General features: G+C 41.5%; 1 protein-coding gene across 1 annotated transcript; it reads right to left on the reverse strand.

Moving 5' to 3' along the window:
- Positions 1-771: 771 nt before the first annotated feature.
- Positions 772-9,791, reverse strand: LOC149314980 (neurotrophin receptor-interacting factor homolog). Its single transcript, XM_089523164.1, has 2 exons — positions 9,137-9,791; positions 772-881 (listed from the first exon to the last, which is right to left on the reverse strand). Exons 1-2 carry the CDS (start codon positions 9,789-9,791, stop codon positions 772-774), a joined length of 765 nt encoding a protein of 254 aa, XP_089379290.1.
- Between the last annotated feature and the right edge of the window lie 2,773 nt (positions 9,792-12,564).

The following is a 12,564-nucleotide window of genomic DNA, read 5'->3' on the forward strand; positions in this document are numbered from 1 at the left end:
GAGAGGGGAATACATATTTCTAGATACTGAACCCTTGAACAGATGGCCATGGAACCTACTGGACTTTGCACTTGAAATGTTATCCAGAACCGAGTCCATAACATAAATGATAATGACCAACTGGAAATTCAATATTGTTGTCAAATTCAAAATATGCCTAAGTAGGCAGTTCCCAAAGAAATCAAGTGCTGAAGTGGGGAAGAAAAGGCCCAGAGAAGAAACAGCTCCTCTCAAAAATTGTATGATTTGTGAGGGGGGGGGGGTATTTAAAACCACAATAATAAAAGCTTAGATAAAATTAACATTACACATTAGGAAAGTTAACAATGAAATCCAAGAAGGTGCCAGTATAGTTAAGAATCAGAACTAAAGAAACTATTAAAGACAAGAAGGTGTCCCTTAGAAAACTGGTTGCCTTGCCCAAATAAGGAGGACAGAATGGAAAACAAACTGTGGCAAATGAAATCAATTAGGGAATGATACTGCCCAAATAAGGAGGACAGAATGGAAAACAAACTGTGGCAAATGAAATCAATTAGGGAATGATACTGAAGGAGGAGAAAGAGGGAAAAACGAGATGGTGATTTTGCTAAAACTGTTAGGATGGACCATGCTTAAGAAGCAAGAAAGCAGCTAGGAAGGTAGTTGGAATGACAGCTGACAAGGCAGTAAAAGGTAAGCTAAAAGTTGTTGAGAAAAGCTAAATGAATTATCTACCTCTGTTTTCACTGCAGAAGGTGAAGGACAGCTACACATGTATGAACTGATTGTTTAAGCAAGGAAGTCTGGAGAATTCTGAGCAATAGTAGTGACAAAAGATGCTTTAGGCTTTACTGCAAAATTAACAATGAATACAGTCGTTGGGTCTGGATGGTATCCACCTGGAAGTTGTGAGACAATCCAAATGTGAAAACATTAATCTTCAAATAATGTAATTTTTATTTTATTTTTCTCTCTCTCTGGCTTTTCTTTGTGAACGTAGATTCAGATTGTCACTTTGAAAACTAACCAAACTATGCAAATGGATCTTGCAGCTCTTTTGAGACTGACTGAAAGATAGAGGTTGGTAGCATGAGCTTTTGTAGACTTGAGCCTACTTATTCAGATGCAAGTGGAAGTAGGCTCAAGTCTCATAGAATCACAGAATCATAGAATGACAGAGTGGGAAGAGACCACAAGGGCCATCCAGTCCAACCCTCTGCCATGCAGGAAATCTCAATCAAAGCATCCCCGACAGATGGCCATCCAGCCTCTACTTAAAGACCTCTAAGGAAGGAGACTCCACTACACTCCAAGGGAGTGTGTTCCACTGTTACTGTCAGGAAGTTCCTCCTAATGTTGAGCTGGAATCTCTTTTCCTGGAAATTGCATCCATTGCTCCAGGCCCTAGTCTTTGGAGCAGCAGAAAACAAGTTTGTTCCCTCCTCAATATGACATCCCTTCAAATATTTAAACAGGGCTATCATGTCACCTCTTAACCTTCTCTTCTCCAGGCTAAACATCCCCAGCTCCCTAAGTCTTTCCTAATAGGGCATGGTTTCCAGACCCTTCACAATTTTAGTCACCCTCCTTTGGACACGCTCCAGTTTCTCAACATCCTTTTTAAATTGTGGTGCCCAGAACTGGACACAGTATTCCAGGTAGGGCCTGACCAATGCAGAATAGAGTGGCACTATTACTTCTCTTGATCTAGACACTATACTTTTATTGATGCAGCCTAAAATCGCATTGGCCTTGTTAGCTGTCGCATTGCACTGTTTACTCATGTTCAATTTGTGGTCTACTTGGACTCCCAGATCCCTATATCTGTGCATTTATATGTCCCCGATCCTATATCTGTGCATTTCATTTTTCTTCCCTAAGTTCAGTACCTTACATTGCTCTGTGTTGAAATTCATTTTGTTAGCTTTGGTCCAGTTCCTAATATATTAAGGTCATTTTGAATTTTGATCCTGTCCTCTGGGATATTAGGTGCTCCTCCTAGTTTGGTATCATCTGCAAATTTGATAAGAATGCCCCCAATTCTGTCATCCAAGTCATTGATAAAGATGTTGAATAGCACTGGCCCCAGGACAGAACCCTGTGGGACCCCACTGGTCTCTTTTCTCCAGGATGAAAAGGGGCCATTGTTGAGCACTCTTTGGGTTCTGCCAGTCAACCAATTGCAAATGCATGTAATCCATGTAAACAAATCCAAGTCTATGAAGGTTCATGCTACCAAAGTCTCTTTCAGTTAATCTCAAAGATGCTGCAAGATCCCTCTGCATACTAATTTTACAGACTAACATGGCTATGTCTTTGAATAATAAAAATGTTACTTGTTCCTAAGAGCTATGTATGTCTCTGTAGAATGGAAAAATATCCCATGCAAGATCAGTTTTTCCAAAAAGGTGAGGTGGTGAGGCATCTAAGAAATTATAAGCCAGATGGTTTACATTCTAGATAAAATTACAGAAAATATTATTAAAGAAAAAAAGGGTATAGCCAAAAACAAATCCTGAAGAATCAACATGGCTTCTGTAAAGTGAGGAAAGGCCAATTGGAGTGCTTGGGGGCTGAGGGCAACAGATATGTGTACCCAGACTTTAAAAAAAGTTTGACAAAGTCATTCCACAAAGGCTGCAAAGGCAAACTTATAAATCATGGTGTAAAGAGGTGGATCCTCACATTGAAGGAAAATGACTAAGGAAAGCAAGCACAAAGACAGAATAAGTGAGCCATTATCGGAATGGAGGAATGTAAGAAGACAGGTCCTAGTAAAGATCTGGTGCCTTTGAGATTCATTTCTAAATGAGCTGGAGTTGGGGCAAACAGTGAGGTGGCAAAGGCTGTGGATGATAAAACCATGTTCAGGGTGGTAGAAACAAATAACAAAGAGCTCCAGCAGGATTTTTCCAAAATTGAAAAATGTACATTAAAATGACTAATATGATTCCATGTAAGTAAATGCATACATGTATTAACAGAATATGGACAGAAAGATATTTTGCTTCCTCTCTGATAATACTAGAACCTGGGAACACCCAAAAAAGCTGAACTGTGCAAGAACAAACAACTGGAAAGACTTCTTAACATGATACAACCTGTGGCATTTATTCCTTGGTGTAAGAAGGGGCAATGGTGTAGGGAGACTATGCTATGAACAGTGGCAGGGATCAGAGGCAGCATGGCTCTCAAAATTAGCTGCTAGGGAACAACGGCAGAAGAATGGGGATCTCATAGGCATCTCATTTGCTCTGTGGGGAGCAAATACTACATATACAGTACCTTTAGTATAATATAGTAAAAATTTTCCTATGGCCACCTAACAACTAATTTGAAATGTTTGTGCCATGATGTGCTTGTTTGAGAGGCTTCTTTGAGAGGCAAACTATCTGAAACACCACCTTCAGAAACAGGGTATCTGAAAGACTGTCTTCCCCCACATGAGCCTGCCAGAAATTTAAGATCTTCAGAGGTGGGCCTGTTGCTCATCCCAACACCTCATAGAGGTGTTTGGTGGGTACATGTAACAGGTCTTTCTCTGTAACCGTGACTGTGGAACTCTATACCCAAGGAAGTTAGGCTGGCCCCATCCCTTTCAATATTTATTTATTTACTGAATGCATATGTTGCCTTTCTTTCAAGATGGGATTCAAGATGGGATTTTGGCAGGTGGCTCAAACAGTGGTTTCCCACACAGTTTGAAAATGTCCTGTTTTTCCTGTTTTAAAACTGGATTTTAGGATTGTTTTAGGAGATTTTAAAAATCATTTTAATCATTCATCATTTTAATCATTTTAATTTATTCCTATATTATTTTAATTGTTTTTTATTTGTTCATTGCTTTGGGAGCCCTTGTGGGCTGGGAGGTGGTACAGATGTAGTTAAATATTCTAAATAAATATTCTTCTTATGTTGGCACTAAATCCATTTCTCTCTCTCTCCTTCCTTCCCTCCCTAAAAATTGTTGTAATTTGCCTCCAAGTTTGCTTCACCTTATGATGATCTTATGAATGAGAGCTCTCCAAGAGTCCTGGTCATCAACAGTTCTGCTCAGGTCTTGCCTAGTCTGGGCAGTGGATTCCTGGCTTGAGTCAATCCAACTGTACTGCAGTCTTGCTCTAGCAATGTTAGCACTAAAATGAAGCTTTTGTTATTAGTTCACACACTTATCATCATGCTTTCTCCTTCTTTATGCATCACCTACCTTAATGAGATTTCTGATGGCATTTTCTTTTTCTAACCAGACTTTAACTGAATAACATTTTTGCATAGTTTTCATTGACACAGGTGACCAAAGGAACACATTTTACGGGCTTATGATAGACACCCACCAGCCCTCAAAGCAAACACTTGTGGTTATCCAGCTATGCAAAAAAACAATGGTGTGTATGCATGAATGTGCCATTTTCCATAACCAAACAGCATGCCTATAACCAGACAAGATGTTATTTCAACGTTCTTCTCCCCAACTTCTTTCTTAAAGAAGGAAATGAACCCTTACCAACAAGCCATTTTGGTATACTTTGGGAGGCTGCTCACTAGGGAAAATAACTGATACACCAGTTATTGCATAGATGGGGGTTGGAATTGCTCTCTACCTCTTCAAGGGGGTGGGGAAAGAGGGTGATACAATGGAAAGTGAAATAGAGACTGGGGGAAGGGGGAAAGAGAAAAGCATTTGTAAAATTAAAAAGCAGGGCCCCATCAGATTGTGTTGGGCAGGGGAAAGCGTGTCGAAGGCAGGAGTAATTGGTAATCGGAGCAGAAGTGAAGAAGGGGATGATTTATGGGAGTATGGAGACAGGGGTGGAATAATTTTTGGAGCAGAACGGGGAACTTACTGAACGCCTGAAACTCAGCTACTTATCCACTCGTTCTTGTGATAAATTAGCTCTTGTTTAAAGTAACCGGAGCTCCATTTTTCATTCTGATTACTACACTTGATATCTCTCTCTCCCCCTCTGTTTCTCTCTGACCACTGCCCCTTAGCAGGCTCTCTGAGCTGAGGCAATGGCTTTACGGAAACACCTCAACTTCCATCGCATAGTCCTGCTCACTACCACTTCATAATCATAGCCAGTTAACTCTTTTTGAATGGCAGCAAAAACCAAAGGATTTCAAGAGAAACTTTTGAGTCTCTCATTCACACACACACACACACACACACACACACAGTATAGCATCTATATGAATGAATCTATTCAGAATGTGTCATGTTGCCATGCGACTTATTTGTTGGAGCTGTCATGCCAAAAATGAAGCCATACATCCTGGTGTTTATCAGTTAGTGATAATGCTTTTTTAAAAAAATCAGAAAAGCTTATGGAAGAGACTTCTTGGAGCAGCTAACCCATCTGGCTGCTTGAAATAGGTAATAACAATTTGTATCACACCCATCTCTGAAACAATTAATTTCTACTTATTCTTTGGAAACATATGGGTCCTCCTCCCAATATTGTTGAATTGCAAGGGAAGCTTAGTCAGCTGTGAGAACTGTGCTGTGTGGTTGTTCATACATCTGGAACTTTGGTTACTGGTTTTCGTTTTGTAACCCACCTTAAGTCCCAGTTGGGGAGAAAGGCAGGGTATAAATGGAAATATAATAATGATGACATAGATGATGTATATATTTCAGCAGCAGCTGTCACCATTCTATAAGCCATGTTCAGGCATCAAAATTGTTCATTTGAAGGATAAAAATGAAAAAAGGGTGTACGTCCAAGCCATATTTCAAATATCCCAAGCTTCTTATGTTGAGGGTGGAAGTCTAAAGAATGTTTTGGCTCACCTTCCTTTTAATAGAAGCCTCCACACAATCAGGAATCCAGCTGAGGGCAAGGATGGAGGGAATGAGGACACTGAGGTATGACTTGTTGTGCACTCCCATATTGTCTCCCCATCTTTGATGCTAACTTTCCAACTTCTAAATTCTGATGTCTGAGCAAAGAGCCATGGGTGATTTAGTGGGGGTTAGACAAGGATACTCTGTTTGGTCTACTCCTATGTGAGTAGAAATCATGCTCCACTGTCTGAAAAGGAGACCTAAAAGAACTAAGGTCCAAAAAGGTTGTTGTTGTTGTTGTTGTTATCACTTATTTATACAACACCATCACTGGTCTTGTACTTTATAAGTAAAGGAACAACAAAAACAATTCCCTACCCTCAGGCTTTTAGTCTAAAAAGTCATGGCATCCAAGGAAAGGGCATGGTAATGGGTGAAGGGATTATGTCTAGCAAATGCTGACTGCTGTTATCTCCCTCTGAGGCCACAGTAGTGGTAGTTGGGATTTAGGGAGGGCCTTTCATCTGCTATAGAGGCTAAGGCACAATGGAGTTGCTCCTACCTGTTCTTCTCTCCCTCCAAGGCCACAGCAGTGGCAAATGGATCTAAAGGGAGGGGTTGAACTTTTAGTCTCACATATTGCTGTTTCCAAATCAGTTCTTTCCCTAGGCATGCACCTAACAGCCAAAATTTTCACTTCTGTACAGTAAACTTTTAATTTCATATATGAAGGACTTAAATGCTGTAGCACCTTTGTGACTAATTGAGCGAAAAAAGTTGTAGCATAAGCTTTGGGAAGGCCTACTTCCCAAGATGCATGGAGTGAACTACTACAGAACCTTATGTTACAACTTGCATAATGATATGCTGGACTCACATGGCTGTGTCTATGAATTCTACTTACATGGTGTATGTTCACATGTAAAGAGGTGTTTTTTGTGTTTAGTACTGGAAAAATATCTCCTGTAAAATCTTGTAAGAGCTCTCCTGTTCATTGTATACAGTCCCATCCTTTTCTTACTTAGTGCCTGAGATGCACATTAAAAGCTCAGTGCAAAAAATACCCAAGTTTGAGTTAGTTAACAAAATCCTAACATGTAATTTCTCAGGGACCTAGAGAATTCCTAAGGAGCACATAATAATGAAATACATGTAGGATTCATGTAATTTTCTGCAGTGGACTGATTTTCATGTAGAACAATTTATCTTGTTTGAAGCATCTCTTTCTGTATTAGATCCATGTAAATTACTTATTGTTGGGAGATAGATTTTCCATCAGGAAACATAATATCGCTCCACCGACAGAGGAATTCCATCCTTGAGAAGTAGGAAGTCATGTGAGACTAAACAAAAATTTTAAGTTACCATATTGATCAATACCTTTGCTATGAACAGGACTGGCTGGAATGTCAGAAAGTCCAGAATTCATCACAAATAGCTAGCTATGGCATGGGACAGACTGCCCCAAAAGGGCAGATTCCTAGCACCTGTTTTTCCAGCAGAGGGAAGCCGCAGCCGCCAAACCACATAGCTTCCTGCCAGAGCAAAAAGAACCTGTGAAAAGTGGATTCTTCTAAAGCCACTGGCGCACTGGTTATGTAAGCACCGCGAGTGTGATGTCTGCTGTTGGACACTGCAAGGTGCTTACATAACAAGGGTGGCACCCGATGTATACAGGGCACCGCCATTGTTACGCCCTCATCACGTGCTAGGATTGCAGGGCATGTGGGAGCTCTGCCCCCACTCAACCATAGCATGTGACGAGGGTGTCGCAAAGGACCAATGTTACTGGGCCCTTGTTACATAGGAACAAAGGAGTTCCATTAATTTTTGACAGGAATTTGAGTGGAAATAGAAACTGAAGGTTTTTTTTAAAAAAATTAAGTGAAAGAAAGTGAAACTGACATGTGGGCCCTTTCACATGATACAATTATAACACTATGATTCCACTTCAGCCATGATGACAACATTCTATGGCACTGTTGGACAGGATCTAGCATTATAATTGCGTAATTGTGTAATATGAATGGGCAGGTCTTTGAATATTTAACTCATAAAGCTTGAATCTCTGTGTTTTCTATCATATTAGTGCTGGATTAGAATTGCCACCTCTTTTTCCCCCCACAAGAGGCTCCAGCCTACCAAATCTTGAGATCTGTAGTTTGAATAGTGAGGCATCAGAACATCTTGGCAGAGAAGGATAGTGATCTTGTAAAACTGCAAATTGCAGGATTTCATAAGATGAAGCTATAGCACTTAAAGTGGTGTCAAACTGCATTATTTCTACAGTGTAGATGCACCCTACATTATAGACGTGTCTGAGCTATTGCAAAAGACCTGCAAAAACAATGGACCAGTGGGTATGTATGGGACCATCCTGAAAGGGATGGCCATATCTAACAGCTTTGTCAATCATTTAGAATATTGCATAACTATTAAAAAGCTGGAATTTTCAAATGACATAATGAAAGAACTTGGAGAGCGACTTCATTTCTTCTTTAAAAATGTTGTTTGGTGGGGTTCAAGATACTCCAGTTCTTTTTTGAAGTCTGTAATTTTGAAACTCCAAACTGAAGCAACACTGTTGACTCTGATCTGTGTAAACGTGTGTCTTTAAAGAATAGATATGTCTCTGATTTATTTGTTTAGCTTTCTTCAGCCTGAATTTTCCCCAGAAATCACAACTTTTACTTTATTTTGTGTAAAGTAAAGCAATGGTTGACAATCCAGATCCAAAAAGGAGAGATCAAAATACAGTTGGCTCTTCTTATACACAGATTTTTATACACAGATTCAAGCATCCACGGTTTGAAAATGTTCAAAAAAAGTATAAATTTCAAATATCAAACCTTGATTTTCCATTTTTTATAAGAGACACCATTTTGTTATGTTGTTATATTTAATGGAACTTGAGCATCCACGGATCTTGGAACCAGCGTATAACAAGGGTCCACTGTACCTTTCTTAATAATAATAATAATAAATAATAAAAAATTTATTTATATACCGCCCTTCTTAGAATCAGGGCGGTGCACAACAAGCAAACAATGATACAATTATACAAAAAATGGATTAAAACAGTTCAATAAAAATAATAAAATTCATGCCAGCAAAACAGTGCTGACAGAGGGGGGGGGGGGAGGGGAGGAGAGCATTCCGGGGCAAAAATCAGGGGTAGGCCTGCTTGAAAAAGTAGGTTTTGATTGCCATTGGATTATACTTCCAATTTCCCTTGTCTGATAAACTCCATAAGCAAAGCTGAAAGAAACCCACTCAAACTGCTGTAATCTATCAAGATTGAAGAAGAACCCTCAGGGTTACTTTTCAGCACTTCTAAGCTGCACAATCCCAAGAAAGAGGGAGCCTTACTCAGAGAGGACAGGGCCCCCAGAATCTCCTCCATCACTTCCCGACGAAGGGCCTTTTGGGCTGGATCCAGCAGGGCCCCCTCCTCCTCTGTGAAATCCACAGACACTTCCTCAAAGGTCACTGAGGAGGACATTCCTTCTCCACTCAGCTCAACTCCACCTGGTGTACTGGAGCATTCTTCCTGTGTGGTCCACTTGGGCCGCTGCCTTTGACTGGATTCAAAAGGACACTTCTCCTTCTTGGCCATCTCTTTCACAAACAAGTCCTGCTCCTCTTTCGGCTTCTCCTCCTCTGCCAGGCTCAGGAGGAAGCCCTCTGCCAAGGCCACTGCTTGGGAGGTTGTCTCCGCTCCACACTCTCGAACCCAGCTCCCCATCTCTGGGGGAAGGACGGCCAGGAACTGCTCCAGGATCACCAGGTCCATCATCTCAGCCTTGGTGTGTCTCTCTGGCTTCAGCCACTGACAGCAGAGATTGTGGAGCTGGCTGCAAACCTCCCGGGGCCCCAAAGCCTCCTCCTGGAAGACAAACTGCCTGAAGTGCTGGCGCTGGACCTCAGAACTGAGCATCTTCTCCCCAAAGCTTGTCCTCTGCATGGCTCTCTGCAGGCCTCCCCTTCTATTTGTCTTCCTTGCAGGTAGATCTGACCATCCCATGCCAGGTCCTCCAATAGAGATCACTCTTTAACATGGTGTACTATTCATCCGAAACTTGGTGTCCTTGATTCCTTCAGAAAAAGAAATTGCTAGAAAATTACCTATAAATTTTTCCTATTCTGCCAAAAAAATTTAAAATGTTATTGGCGGATCAATTTTTAATTACTATATAGACCTGTGAGAAGGGCCAGTTTGGTGTAGTGGTTTGAGTATTGGACTATGACTCTGGAGATCAGGGTATGATTCCCAGCAAACTATGAAATCCACTGGGTGACACTGGGCAAGTCAGCTTCAGAGGAACACAATGGCAAACCACCTCTGAACAAAGCTTGCCAGGAAAACCCACTTTAATGTCACCATAAATCAGAAATGACTTGAATGCACACAAGAACAATATACCCATGTATACGTTAAGAAATTTTGGACAAATATTGACCTCTTACACCTTGAGTAGACATATCCATGGGTCACTAAGGTCCGTTCCGCATGGGCGTAATAGTACGAACTGGGTCCGTACTAGGGTTAGAAAGGGGCGTCCCTTCCGGACGTCCCTAACCTTAGTACGGATCGAGTCCGTACAAAATGGCGGTGCCCGTTCCACATGGGGGCCGCCATGACTATGTCACCACCGCGCCGCCTCCAAACAAGGCGGCACGGTTGTGATGTCATTGTGCCACGTGAGGGTGCCTAGAGCGCCTTTTCCGCAGCGCAAGAAGGAGCTCCAAAACTCCTTCTGCGGTTTGCATTGCTGGCGCAGCATTTAGACGGCTGCACCAGGGCACAAGGGAGAAAGGGGCCAAGCGGCCCCTTTCTCCTCCTCCCCGCCGCCATCGGGTGTCCTTGGGGCATGAAGCCCCAAGGACACCCATTTCCAGGCTGCGGGGAAGCGGCCTTTTGCCACTTCCCCGTGGCCTGGAAAGCGGCGGATCGGGGCCTCAGAGGCTGCCATTCTGGCAGCTGAGGCCCCGATCCGGCAGGGAAAGGGCCGGTTACAGGCTGCCCCAAAGGGGCGGTCTGTAATGCACCTATGTAAGTACTGCAAATTTAACTCTTACATATATATGAAAAAGAAACCACCTCCTTCTCCCAGTAGAATGGTAAAAGGTAAGAGCTTAGTCCTTCCTAAGAGCATCTAAAATAAGCACTCTGACTCCATCAGCTCTTCCTGCCACAGTGCCACATCTGACCCTTTTTGCAGCCCTGGCAGCCCTTTGGCGCTTACCATCAAAGGAGTGCCATGAGGAATCAGGCTTTGAACAATTTGAATAAGACATTTGTGTATGTTTGTCAGCTTTTCTGAGTTAAAATCAGGCAGTTATCACAATAAAGGTTATAATCACTGCTATTGTCATTACCATTTTCTTTTATGTCATTTTTGCATTTGTTCATTTTCTTAGCCCCGCATGAGCCAGGTCACCTCCCTTATATATCACACAGCCACAATTTACCATAGTTCCCTCCTCATCTATCCAGCCTTTAGGGTGAGCACAAACATAGGATTGTGTCCAGTTTTTTCATAGCTGTTCTTCCCAATCCTAACCTTCTAATTTCTTCACTGCAGTCTCCATTCTAATTAATGTTTGATTCAAGGCACAGGAACTCCTTGACTATTTCAATTTTCATCTTATCTAGGATAAATTCTTGTGGCTCTTCTGTGGTAATTATTTTTGTTTTCTTAATGTTCAGCAGCAAGCCTATCTTGACATTTCCCTCCCTGATCCTCTTTAATAATTTTTCCAGGTCTTTGTTGGTTTCTGCTAGTAATATTGTGTCATCTGCATATCTTAGGTTGTTAATGCTCCTACCTCTGATCTTAACTTCTCCTGCTGCTGCATCTATGCTTGCTCTGCATACAGTATTTTCTGCCTACAGGTTGAATAAATAGGGTGATAGCTTTGCTTGACCCCTTTTCCAATTTGGAATCATTCTGTTTTTCCATACTAAGTTCTAATGACAATCTCTTGTCCTGAGTACAGGTTATGCATCATGATAATATATTATTTTTATTATTCAAAGCAATATTCCTCTCCAGTTCCTGGGAGATATAAGCAGGCCCTTTCACATCGCACAGTTGTAGTACTATGATTCTACTGTCTGTCTGTGGTTGCCTGGATACTTTTCCTCCTCCTTTTTGAAGATGGGGACAACATCGGTTTGCAATCAGGCTGTAGGGATCCAAGTATTTTCAAAGATTATTGACAGTAATTCTAAGATTACATGTACAAGTTGTTTCAGTACTTTTGGAAGCAGTTTATCTTACTCTGGAGATCTGAATTAATTTAAAGTAGTTTGGTATTCCCATACCACTTCTTTACCTATCTTGAGCATTGCCCATCTTCATTGCATCACTTGACCTGTTTGCACCAGTTTTCCTTTTGAGACAAGACAGACACAAAGGAAGTGTTGTGCAGTTTCACTTTCCCTCTGTGGCTCATTAGCATTTCTCCATTTTCTTGATGTTATGAATCCACTATTTCTTTCTTCCTCTGTTTGCTTCAAATGAAATTGGATTTTGTTGTTAACTGCAGTCAAGTTGACTTTAACTTATGGTAACCTCATGAATGAGAGACATCCAAGTCACCCTATTATCAACATCCCTGCTCAGGTTTTGCAGACTCAGGACTGTGGCTTCCTTGGATAGACTGTGTCTATCCAGAGGTGTCACTAGGGGGTTGCAGGAGTGCACCCCATATCAGATAACCCTTCAGGGTGTGGTGTCACTCAGGACACTGGTGAGAAAGGGTGAGAAATTTCCATCTCAATGACCAGTTCT

This window comes from Sceloporus occidentalis, unplaced genomic scaffold (genome assembly GCF_023333645.1).
Source record: "Sceloporus occidentalis isolate IW3139 unplaced genomic scaffold, rSceOcc1.0.p SCAF_4, whole genome shotgun sequence".
Classification (NCBI taxonomy): domain Eukaryota; kingdom Metazoa; phylum Chordata; class Lepidosauria; order Squamata; family Phrynosomatidae; genus Sceloporus; species Sceloporus occidentalis.

Coding starts and splice junctions, on each gene's coding strand:
- LOC149314980 (XM_089523164.1), bottom strand. CDS start 9,791: ATGGGATGGTCAGATCTACCTGCAAGGAAGACAAATAGAAGGGGAGGC. Junction 882..9,136: donor GGGGGCCCTGTCCTCTCTGA/GTAAGGCTCCCT, acceptor CACAACTTCCAG/GTGGATACCATCCAGACCCA.